We start from the raw sequence: 12,491 nt of genomic DNA on the forward strand, positions 1-12,491 counted from the left end.
GGAGCCAGGCGGTGAGCGTGTAGTCTCAGCTACTGGGGAGGCTGAGGTGGAAGGATTGCTTTGAACCCAGGAGTTCCAGACCAGCCTGGGCAATACAGCAAGACCTTTGTCTCTAAATAAAATAAAATAATTTTTTTAAAATTTGGCCCTTGTGTGGGGGAGTCAGGTTTCAACAGGCCCAGGCCCAGTAACCGGATGGAGCTGGACAGTATGTGAGAGCTCCAGTGCTTGGGTGGAAGGGTTTCCCACCTCTCCAAGTCACTGGCAGTCACCTCTTAGGCAGGGAGAAGTCATTTGCCAGAGAGTTCACTTAGCCTCTAGATCTGTTATCTGAAAGCCACCACCCCATCTCCTGCTTCCTGAATATCTGCCACAGGCCTAGCAAGGGCAAATGCGCTCTCCAGAAATAAACTTCAGGATAAAGGTCAACATTTTTGTGAGTGATTTGGGGTGAGGCTGTTGGGAGTTAATTGCTGATCAGATTTAACAGAATGAAATGAACTAAGGCTGAGATGGGCAGGATCCAGAGAAATCTGAATCAGACTGGGTGATGGCCAAATTATCCAAGACAGAATGTAAACCACATAAAACGAGCGCTATACACTTCACATCCCTGAAGAGAAATGCTCCAAGACGGTGGAACTCAGAGCTCTGGCTTCATGGGAGCACTTGTGAAAAACACGAATTAAATTCAAGTAGCTGAAAAGAACTAGCACCAGTGGGAGGCAAAAGTAAGAGTATACACAATAAACTGTGACGCTCTGAGTGCACCAGGGACAGGCCCAGGCCATTAGTTACCGCTACACACACTCTACACCTGTGTGCCAGACCCTGGGAACCTTGCAAGGAGAGAGGCAGATGGGTCCCTGCTTTTGTGAAATTTATATTCTTATGATATGGTGAGGAGTGACGGTGGCTACTCTTGACGGGGTAACCAAGGGAAATCCTCTGAGTGGCATTTGATATGCCCTAGGTCTAGGGAAGCAGGACAGCCATTCCTGGACCTCTCTCCTTCGCCTCCGTCCCTGCTCCCTCCCCAAACCTGGGAGCGCTTCCTGGCAGGAAAGCTCCTGAGGAGAGCTGGAGAGCTGTGGTCATTAGTGCCAGGCACGCCTGGGCCGGCTAACTAGGAGTTGTTCCCGCAAATGTACTAAGGGCAAGCCCGAAGAAGGGGCCGAGCTAGAGCAACCTGCTGGCCGCTCTCCTGTGGCGCATGCGCAAAAGGGTGGGGTTGCGGCCCCGTGCGCATGCGCATGCGAGGGCGGGAAGCCGAGAAGGGCGGCGCGCAGCCGGGGCGGCGGTTGTCGGCGTCGCGTGAGGACTGGTTGGGCGGTGCGCTGAGGAGAAGGGCTGAAGGGGAAGCGCGACTGTTGGGTATGCAGGCGCGATGGATGCCGCGCAGCGGAAAGCACAGCATCGCCCCTTCTGCTTCAGTGTGAAAGGCCACGTGAAGATGCTGCGGCTGGTGAGGGCCGAGTCGCGGGGCGGGAGGCGGGATTCGAGGTGCTCTAGGGCAGTGAGATGTGGCTGTTAAGTGTGAACCGGAAACCTTGCTTTTATCAGCGCTTCCGCAGGGCAAGGCATTTCGTCCTGCCCCCTGGGGGAAGGACAGAGATAGGGCACCGTGCTCCCCTTCACACCGTTCAGGGACACACTCCTAAATGAAACTCAGGAGGTTTGCCCGAGTGGCCTGTACTTGCACGCACAAACCAGGTACCCGGGTTAGCAGGCGAGGCAGCTGCGGTTGTACCACTGAGCCTACAAGATTTTTTTAAAAACTGCTTGGTGTTTCAGTGGGTGCTGTGAGTACTTACTATTAAAATAAGTCAGCCATTTGATGTGACCGACCTCGAGGCCGACACAGTCCAGAGCTAGGACAAGAAGGAAACTGCCGCCCTCTAGGGCTTCGGGCTTCTCAGGAGCGTTGCGGTTAGTTTTGCACAAAGGTTTGCAGCAAGCGAAGCATCATCCAGAGGAAAGTGACCTGGCTCCTTGGAAAAGTGGAGACTATCATAGTTGAAAGAGTCTGTCACAGAAATTCAAAAAGTGAAAACTTAAGGGGAAGAAAGACATAAATTGTTTTAAATTTTAAGGAGTTGATGGATATGTAGGAGAGGGGCGGAAATAAAATAGTTAAAAGTTACGGGAAAACATTTCCACTTACTATGAGGAAGAATTTTATATTGGGAAAGGGCCCAAAATTAGATGGCCACTTGGGAAGGCAGTAAACCTTCCCGGACAGTAAAGGTGACGGGCGTAGATGAGCGAGCGTTTGATGAGGATGTTGTAGAGGAGACTCAGATTTAAGGTGCGTGTAAGATCTTTCCCACACCAAGTGTCTGGAACTGTGAGAAATGGCTATAATATGATAAAAGTTAGAATGCATAAGAGAGGTTTAGAAAACCACTTTGAAGTCAAAGGAAGGAGAAATTACTTTTGGTTAGAAGTATTTTATCAGGGAAAAAGGGGACCTGAAGGTCTGTAATTTGATGTCAGGTACTGAAAGCTCTGGAACACTGGAGGAGGAAGGACAGCTAATGGCAAATAAATCATAGGCGTCCACTTGGATAAGGATTGAAAAACATTTGTTAAATTTAGTGCTTCTGAAATCATCAACGATGTTAGCAAAAGCAGTTTCCATGGAATGGTGTAGAAATGTTTGAGATATTAGTGGGCCATTTAAAAGATAACTGGAAATAAAGGCCAAGAGCTTAGGTAAGATGGAAGAACTGTAAATATGGATCAGGGAAGAACCCAATATGACAGAAATCATGGGAAATTTTAAGAAAGTGGAGTAATTACCAATGCCAATTACCATGGTACAAAAAGGTTAGAGAGCATGGGGACTGAAAAGGTGACCTTTTATTTCATAATCCATGAACTCAAGATCTTGATTTAGTAGAGTAAATGGAGTAGTTTGAGATGACTTGTTGCTATTAGTAATTGTATCAATTATAAAGAATGAAGTTTAGTACCTAGTTATTGGTAGTCAAACCAACTCATTTAGCAATTTTAAAGTAAGGTATTTTTACACTAATAAAGTAATTGAAAGAATTATGAATAAGTAGCCTGTATAAATTTAAATTTAAAATGAGTATGTAGATGTTACCAGCTGATAGGGTATCATAAAAGTGTAGCCAAGGGAAGACTCTTGGTCAAACCATTCACCAAAAACACAAAGAGACTGGGACCCATAAGCTCATTTTTTTCCCTTAACAACTCACTTAACATTGCCATGATCTGTATCTTCATTTGGAAATGAAGAAATTGGGTCAGATTGGGTATCTTCAGGGTTTTTTTAGTTTTTTTTGTTTTTTTTTTTTTTCCTTCACTTAAGATATCTTTAATTCTGATTGCATTTCATTTAGGTAAAAGAAATTATGTAAAAACTGGTACTTTTTTGTAATAAAGCTATTAAACATAGAGTTGTTTTTCTCCAACAATTTGTTTTAAACTTTCTTCCTCAGTATTTTTATGGCAACATGGTAAGTTTAAGTTTGACAGTAGATTCCAGATTGCTAAGAGTTGAGTGATGAATGGGTAAGAAATTTTAGACACTGATTTTTTGAGACAGACTTTTTTAAGAAGTGTAACAAGAAGTAGAAAACAGAAGAGTTTCTATGGGGAGCAGGATGAAAGGAAGGGGGGGTTGTGTATGTGCGTTTTAAGTTTATAGGATGACAAGGAAAGAAGCTGGCAGAGGAGGACAGATGGAAGGTACAAGAAGGAAAGGAGATATTTGGTGGGAAAAGAACAAGGGAACTATTTTGTGAAGTGATGGTATCAGAAGTACAAGTGGAGTAATTAGGATTAAAACAGGGAGGAACACCTAGTCCTCCTAAACACTAAAAAGTCAATATATTGTAGTATGCCTCTTTTATGTGTGTGTGTATGTGACAGGAACTCATTTATGTAATTACTTTAGAAATTGTTTCTACAGCTTAAATTTGTATTCAACAGTCATTGAATAAATTATGATTTTTTTCTTCTAGGCACTAACTGTGACATCTATGGCCTTTTTTATCATCGCACAAGCCCCTGAACCATACATTGTTATCACTGGATTTGAAGTCGCCATTATTTTCTTTTTCATAATTTTATATATACTCAGACTTGATCGATTAATGAAGTGGTTATTTTGGCCTTTACTTGTAAGTGTTCAGTTTCATCCTCAAAATTTAACTACTTTTTCCTACCATAGTGAGACATTTTAATAAACTGTATTCTTCAGTTCTCTTAAACCTTTAAGGTAATCTCTGATAGGCTTAGGAAGGAGGAACTCTACCTACTGCTAATGTGTTCTGTATTGTCCTTGGAGTAGGTTCTCAGGGATCCACGGTAGCCACAGAGCATAAATTCTGTGTGTTCCATCTATTAGAAGATATAGCTGATCCCTGTGTTAGAATTCACTTAAGTGTAGATCTTCTAAAGAAATTTAAATTTAGGACCATATTAATAAAATTATAGCACACTCTTATCTTTACCTCCCTTTTAAATGCATGTTGATATGGCCTCAAAATCAGGGGATGGAGATGGAGGCAGGTACACAAGTATCTATCCTCACACATCCCTCATCACTAAAGGGAAAATCAAACTAATTGGGGAGGCTGAATAAAGCATAATGTTATCTCACTTGAAAATGTCTGTAATCATTAATGCTAAATAATGTTAACTCATATTTTGTAGCATATAAACTTCAACCTACTGTATGCATAGCATTAGAAATAACTGCCCAATAGAATGCCAAAATGGTTCTGAAAACTGCCAAAATAGGCAGGTTGAAGATACTAATTAAAGTGTGTATAGCCCTTCAGCCTGGACTAGAACCTGGTTCTAGGAAAAACTGAGTGATTCACCTCTCCTTTTTTAGGTCTCATCCCCAGCAACCTGTCTCCATAGGTCTCCCTCTTAAGTCCCCCTGCTGCCCTTCCCCTCTTTGGCTGGACTGATAGCTGCCATGTCATCCTCTGCTACACTTGACTTATCATCTTGGATCCCAAAGTTCTGATATCCAAGCTGATAACTCCAATTAAGGAAAGAGAACTTTAGAGCTGTTATGAAACCATAAGCATGCCTTAAAGTAGTACCTTCTGGAACCACCTTTGGAGGCCAGTGGTGAGCATTTCAGGCTAACACAAGCTTTAAAAGTACCAAAAGGGAAAAGCTGTGAAATAGAGTCTTCATAGCATCTCTCAAAACTTCTACTTGATCTATACTTCAGAACTGGACCTGATTAGAGGAAGGCCTAGGAAAAGAGATTACAAAACCTTCTTTAGTTGGCCCTCACTTAGTGGCAGAAAGGGCTAAACTAAATTATTCTAAGGATTTCCTGAAGGAGATGACAAAACTGGTCCACATCTTGATCTTGTACTCAAAAAGCTGTATATCAGGAGAGTCTGGATGATTAAAAAAAAATTTGTGTATTTCTTCACACTCTGCTTCTGCAGGGTTTAATAAAACTAACACATTTTAGCTTTTCTTTTTCTCCAAACTATGATAATTCTCTGGAGCTTCTTACATGACCCAATAATAAGCTTGGAGCCCCAAGTTTAATATGATAGAATACACTGAGACAGAGTGGCTTATGTGCAGCATACTGAAAGGAGTAGTCTCCAAATCTCTGAGGACCAAACTTTGCTGAATTTTAATCTCTTAGAAATGGTGCTACATTGGTAACTAAGTTTTTGCTCCATTATGAAACCCAGATTCCTCCCTGATCTTGATCTAATGAAATTATTTATTCAACAAATGTTAAGTATCTGCTAATGCCAGATTTTGTTATTGGTTTAATAGACATATATCCAGGATGGGATGGATGTACCCAGCCAGGGAAGGAGACTAAGTCATAGTAGGCTTGTAAAGAAAAACTACCTGAACCAAAGGCTGAAGGATGAAAGTAGTTAGCAGTAGTCTCATACAGGGAAGAGAAAGGGCTTTCCCAGTAGAAGCAGTAGCACATGGGAGGTTCCAGGTGGAGAAAGCATGACTCTCCAGGACCTGCAGGTAGCTCTGAGCAGCTGGGGTATTGAGTTATGAACGAGAAAGGGGGAAGAAGTGGAGGCTTGAGGCAGCAGGGGGATCAGGACATGCAAGGTTTGTGTGCTCTGGGCTTTAACCCAAAGGCTATTAAGAGCTTTTGAAAGTTTTTAAGTAGGAGAGTGATCAGTTTACATACCTTGAGAGGATACTGAGATAGGAAGAATAGGTTTAAGGAAGGTAGGGGAGAGTAGTATGTAATGAGTTCAATTTAAGAAATATTAGGTTTTAGTTGCTTATGGGATATTCAGGTGGAAATGTTGAGAACAAGTCTGAAGTTTATAGGAGCTAGAGCTGCAGCTTTGGGAGTCATCACCTGGTGATGGAATCTGAGCTCAGATTGGCCAAAATGGCTCAGAGAGAGTATGGAGAGAGCTGAAGGCAAAACTGGCCAACACCAACATACGGGATGAGAAGTAGGAGTGGCCAGAGAAAGAAAAGAAAGGGCCCAAGGAAGGAGAGCATTTCAAGAAGAAAGGAGTGGTGAATAATGTCACATGTAAAGAGAGAAAGATAAGTACTAAAATATTTATATTTGCTGGCTATATTAATAGAGAGGCTTCTGGTGACCTTTTCCAGAGTGGTTTGCCTGTGTCAGGTGATAGGAAGTTGTGGAACTGAGCAGGGAAGGAAGGAAGGATACAACTAGAGGGGGCAGCGCTGAGTTGAAGAAATATGGCCAAGGACAAAGAAAGGTGATGAATAGAGGAAGGTCCCTGCAGAGTGGAATGGGAGCCAGAACACAGCTGGAGAAGTTGCCTGGGACTCTTTAAAATGAAGGACACAAAGATGGCTGAAGGTTCCAATTAATCTGTAGGTGGGGAAAAGTTAAGTCGTAAGTACTGCCGTCTGATAGCTGTTACCTTTGCTGATAGGAGAGTGCTTGGTCATCTGCACTCAGATTGTCCCAAAGTTGCAGTCTGTGATACAATCTGTAGAGCAAGTCTTTTCTAACTGTTTCCCTCAAGTGTCCAAATGACAGAAAACACACAAAATGAGCCAACGCAGGGCTTTGAGGTGGTATCTAAGTACAGACTCAAAATCTCTTTGAAATATCCATTTTTGTAATTAAATTTACATTCTACTCCATGGCAATGTTTTAAATTACTATTAAGGATCATTGATGTTCCAGGACAGGCATATCATTTTTTTTTCCTATGGTATGGTTCTCTATGCTCCCTAGAACACGACTTTTATCCAAAGCCATCTATAAATTCTTTCCCAAATTGCTCACAGGAGGCAGAGCTGCCTGCTTGAGGTAGAGGTGTGGTCTGTTGCCTTGAAGCAGACAAAAAGTCCTGCACAGACCAGAGTTAACCTGGGATAGCTAGTCTCAATATTGCCTACATACGAGAACTTTTTTCTTCCTAAGTGTCTCTAATCTTTCCCTACCCTATTGAACCTCTTCATACTTTTCTTTTTAATAATGACTTCTCTGAGTTACCAGGGTTTTGAAGTTTGGTATTTCTGTGCTAACAATTCCTTCCTGCCTACAGTTATCTGCAAACATACGTAAACCATTTCCAAAATAAAGATGTATTTACCTTTCCCACATTACACATTCATTCCAAAATGTAAATTGTACTTCTTAATGCCACAGTTCATAAAGAATATGCTTCCTTTTGGAAAATTGTTATAGGAATGAGAATTATTATTTCTACATCATCAGAAATAATAACATAATTGGCTGGCCATTGCATATAGGTGCATATAGGAGTTTTCCTGAAAATTGCTACTTTCTCTTAAGTGTACGCTGTTTTAAGTTTTATTAATTGCATTTTAGTAACGTGAAGTTTGATATATAATGTAAACTATTCCACATTTTCTTATATTATTAAAAATGAGCATTTTTACTTCTCAGAGTACCTGAGAAGTAAACCTGCCTTAAACCTTCTACATAATACATCATCCACTTTCTTTCCAAACCAGATCAGTTCTCCCTCCAACTACATTTATGTTAAGTAAAAAAGAAATAAAAGCTTAAGCAAATGATTGATGTACTAAAGGTAAAAGAGAACCATTAGATGTCATTATAGACCAAATACTGTATAGTTGTCATTTTACTGTGGCATTTTGGTTTCCTGAAAGGTATACACTCAATAAATTTGTTTATTAAAAGGAAATTTTCAAAATCTTTAGGGAGCTGACCCATTTGGGTGTTTTTAGCATTGCTTGATGGTCTAGTAAAGCTGACCTCCCTGTTCTGTGTTTTTAGGATATTATCAACTCACTGGTAACAACAGTATTCCTGGTCATCGTATCTGTGTTGGCACTAATACCAGAAACGACAACATTGATAGTCATTGGAGGGGTAAGTGGAGTTTTCTTTCTTTGGGTTTGATCATAATGCAAATTTTTGACAAACAGATGTAAGAATAGAAAGCTTGGGGTTCCTAGGCCAGTATACCATGCAGACTGGCTTAATATTCTGAGTATATAAATGCTTTCCCTGATTAACATGAAGGAATAGGATTTTGTACTAGAACTGGAGTTAACCAAAGAAAGAGGTTCCTACATATTTCTTATTGGTATATGAGACTAGATTAGACTGAGAAAATCTGCTAGAATCAGTTATAACACTTAAATCTGAGAAACCAGATGTCAAGCAAAAGGAAAACATGATGGATGAGTTTCATATCTCTTCCTTTTAAAGAAAAGGATACGTAGCACTCATTAAGATGAGAAAGACTGTTTTGAGCTGTTCTGATCCTTCTTAGGATGGACTTATAGACAGACTATAATGGAGCATATCTTTATGATAAGGGAATGTTAGTAGGAAACCTTGCAATTAAAGGATGATTTTGAATACTGCTTGAAGAGAAGCAATTCAGTTCCATTGGACTTTTATCATAGAAGGCAAGCCAAAATATGTGTCATGTAATTTAGTTACAGTTCTGTATGATATTCTTCTGAGATTTCTTATAGGAGATTCAAAATCATTGGGCTTTTCTATAGATTCTGATCTAGAGAATTGACTTAGAAATTCTTCTTAAATGAATCTTCCTCCTAGTTCCTTGTTCTTTCATAGTATGGGCTGCTTGGGAGAACTTACCACTCTCAGACAGCCACATATGTCAGAACCCATGGTTTTCATCTCCCTGGGGCTCTAAGCAACTTCCTGAGGGATCAGAATTATTCTAGAAATGAGATAGTGCTACATCAGCAGTTTCTCCCAGTTTTTAAAGATAATCTTATCCCTCTACTATGAAGACAGAGATACCAGGCATAGGATTTACTTTCATTCACTTATTTACTCGGTCATTTATTCATTCCCTTGAGTACACTTTGGCGGGTGCTGACAAAGTATAGCTCAGTGCTGTTCAGTGCAGTGGCCACTAGGCACATGTGGCTACTGAGCACTGGAAATGTGGCTAGCCTGAACCGAGATAAGTATAAAATACACATTAAATTTCAAAGACTTGTTACCTGAAAAAAGAATGTAGAATATTTCATTAATAACTTTATTATACTGGTGACATGTTAAATGATAATATTTTGGATATATTGAGCCAAATAAAATTTATTAAAATCCATTTCACTTGTTTTTTTCTTACATTTTTAATGTGGCTATTAGAAAATCTTAATTATGTGGCTTACATTGGTGACTCACATTATGTTTCTTTTGGATAGCACTGAACTAGAATGAGAGCCATATCCTCAAGTTGCTTAGAGTCTAACACAGAAGTGCAAACAGCTGTATATAAGCTGTTGACAGAGTGCTGCAGGTCACAGAAAAGAGGGAGCAACTATCTCTCTCTGGCAGTGGAATTGCAGTTTGCCAAGAACAAAGGGGATAAAAGGGAAAAGGTTCCAGGTGGAGGAACCAGGAATATGCAGAATGCCAGAGTCATGAAAAGAATGATGGGAGGTATTCAGTGTGGTTAGAACCTAGGAGGCAGTGGCTTAAGACTCCAGCTGGGAAAGGAGCTGTGAGAGCTGTGTCTGGCATCCTGGAAATGGTGAGCGGAAAGCTGGTGACCTAGCTGGGTGGATACAGCCTGGCTGTGGCCTTGAGAATGATGCCCAGGAGGTGCCACCTCCGGAAAGCTTCCTTAATTCAGTTTGCCACTCACCTTTGTTTTGCCACACCTTTCCTCCCCACCTCCGCCTGCCCTCCACACACTCAGTTGGCAATCCTCCCACCTCACCTTTCAGAGTATCTAGGACTACAGGCTCAAGCAAGACTTCCTGGCCACTAGATGAAGCTAACCAAATGGCATGCAAAGAGTGACATCCCCCTTCTCCATCCCAGGCACCAGCTCTCAAATAGCCATCAGAGTATCTCAAGGCCCATTCGTATTCTAGCTTATTGCCATTACCTCAATCTTATTTTCCAAAGGCCTGTTTAGAATCCCACCCCTTAAGCAGATGCAGCCCACCCTTTGAGGATTCACTTAGGATCATCTTACACTCCAGTTCTCTGAAGCTTTTATCATGGCTATGATCCCCATGATTTAATCTTGAGCTAGTGTTAACTTTGACCCTTTTTCCAGCAGAGTTTGGCAATAGGGAAATCAAATAGTTGAATGCTGAGGGATAGGTATGTTGATTGATAACTAAATATCATCAGTAGGGCTTAAAAGAATACATGCAGGAACAAGTCAAGAGGTAAACACAGACAGGTTTTATTTCAGAGCCCACACCACTTCAGTATTTGTGCTCATTTAAATTATCTTTTCCCTTTCTGTAGACAGGCATTTGGGAAACTTAGCAATGAAGGAGACTAAGATGATCTCTAAAGTCCTTCCCATTTTATTATTAGGAACAGCACAAGGAGCAGTCCCAGTACCCTAGCAGAAGAGGAATCTGGTGGGGGCACCATTTGAAACTTGTGGGAATAACAGAAGTTGGGACCATGGCTGGGGCAGTAACAAAGGTGTCTTTTCTTCCCAGGCATTTGGATTCTTGGCAGCAGTGGCCTGTCTTGCCGATGGGGCCCTTATTTACCGAAAGCTTCTGTTCAATCCAAGTGGTCCTTATCAGAAAAAGACTGTTCGTAAATAAAAAGTTGTTTTGTAATTGTATATTGCTTTTTAGTTTGATACTAAGTATTAAGCACATTTCTTTATTCTTCCGTGTATTTTCTGCAGTGTTCTTATTTTAATCTCAATAAGGAAGCTGGAGGAAGGAATTTCCAAATTCTATGCCCAGCATTCAGCCTTACTATAACCTCCAAGGGCAGCACTGAGAGCATTGAGGGCCTGGGTGGCAGGGAAGAATGCACCGGGACTGGCCTTAAATGTTCTTCAAATTCCCTTCCTGCTTGGCTGGCTGGCAGCTCAGAGGGATGGGGTTGCAGAGACTTTGAGTTCCCAGGGTAGGCAATGGCGTTGCATCCCGGGTGATGACAAGGGGAGCTGGAAGGCACACCTTGTCTGCGGGGCGGCAAGGGTGCGCGCGCGACGGGTAGGTGGCCAGCAGCCGTTGGGGCGCGAAGCTGTTTCCCAAGGGAGAACCAGCCGCTGCCGTGGCACTGGTTCCGACCTGCAGGGCCAGCCTGACACAGCCAGGCCCTGGGAACCCACCATGGATCCTGAAGCCACCAAACGTGAGTTTGCCAAGGTACCTTCAGCGAACTTGCAACCAGAGCCTCCCACACCCCTGGCGCGTCCCAATGCACCTCCGCCGCAAGCCAAGCCGCAAGCCAAAGCCTCGGTTCCTGCAGTGCGCATCGCACTGCCAAAGCAATCTGTCCAAAGAGCACAATCAAAGCCCTCTGCACAGGGTTTGTCCAAGAGCTCCAAGGAGGGCATGGTCAAAAAGCGTACTAAAGAAGGGACAATCAAAAAGCCTGCCGAGGAGGAGTTGACCAAAAAGCTTGCTGAGGAGATCAAAAAGTATGCTGAGGAGGAGGCGGTCAAAAAGCGAGCTGAGGGCCGGGCCAAAGTCCCTGAGAAATTCAGGGACAGCCTCAAACGTTTTTTCTTCTCACCCACTGGAATGTTGAAGATCCTGAGAATGGTGAGCAGAGACCTGGTGACCTAGCTGGGCAGATGTAGGCTGGCTGTGGCCTCCTGGAGTGAGGCCAAGGGAGTGCCACCTCCAGAAACTTCCTTAATTTGCTTTGCCATTCACCGTTGTTTTGGGACACCTTTCCTCCCCATCCCCCTTTCCCTCACACACACACTCAACCCTTACTACTAAATTTGGCTTTTTTCCCCCCATGTCTTTTATATTTCTCAGGTCTCCCCCAATAAAGGAATTTAGGGAAACAATAAAGATAATAGCAGAAATTAATAAATTAGCAAACAAAAATAATAGATGTGATCAATACAATAGTAGTCATTTGAAAGGCCTATTAAATTGATAAACCCCTAACCAATATAATCAAGGAAAAAAGGAGAAGAGAGGACGTAAATTTAAAGTTAAAAACCAGAATGGGAAAATAATCACAAATGCTGATAAAACTGAAAGGATCTGCAGGAGTACTTTGCAAAACAAATAGATGTGAATAA

At 42.0% G+C, this 12,491-nt stretch overlaps 1 protein-coding gene across 4 annotated transcripts; it reads left to right on the forward strand.

Annotated features, from left to right (window-relative positions):
• Positions 1 to 1,260: 1,260 nt before the first annotated feature.
• On the forward strand, positions 1,261 to 11,040 carry LOC138373785 (chemokine-like factor). Of its 4 annotated transcripts, XM_069456378.1 has the most exons (4): positions 1,261 to 1,465; positions 3,993 to 4,151; positions 8,252 to 8,347; positions 10,930 to 11,040. In XM_069456378.1, exons 1-4 carry the CDS (start codon positions 1,388 to 1,390, stop codon positions 11,038 to 11,040), a joined length of 444 nt encoding a protein of 147 aa, XP_069312479.1. In that variant the 5' UTR covers positions 1,261 to 1,387. The 4 variants fall into 4 exon arrangements, with proteins under 4 accessions (XP_069312479.1, XP_069312480.1, XP_069312481.1 ...); XM_069456379.1 differs by lacking the exon at positions 8,252 to 8,347 and having other exon boundaries at positions 1,315 to 1,465; XM_069456380.1 differs by lacking the exon at positions 3,993 to 4,151 and having other exon boundaries at positions 1,315 to 1,465.
• Positions 11,041 to 12,491: the final 1,451 nt, after the last annotated feature.

The sequence above is a fragment of the Eulemur rufifrons genome, chromosome 23, assembly GCF_041146395.1.
Source record: "Eulemur rufifrons isolate Redbay chromosome 23, OSU_ERuf_1, whole genome shotgun sequence".
NCBI lineage: Eukaryota > Metazoa > Chordata > Mammalia > Primates > Lemuridae > Eulemur > Eulemur rufifrons.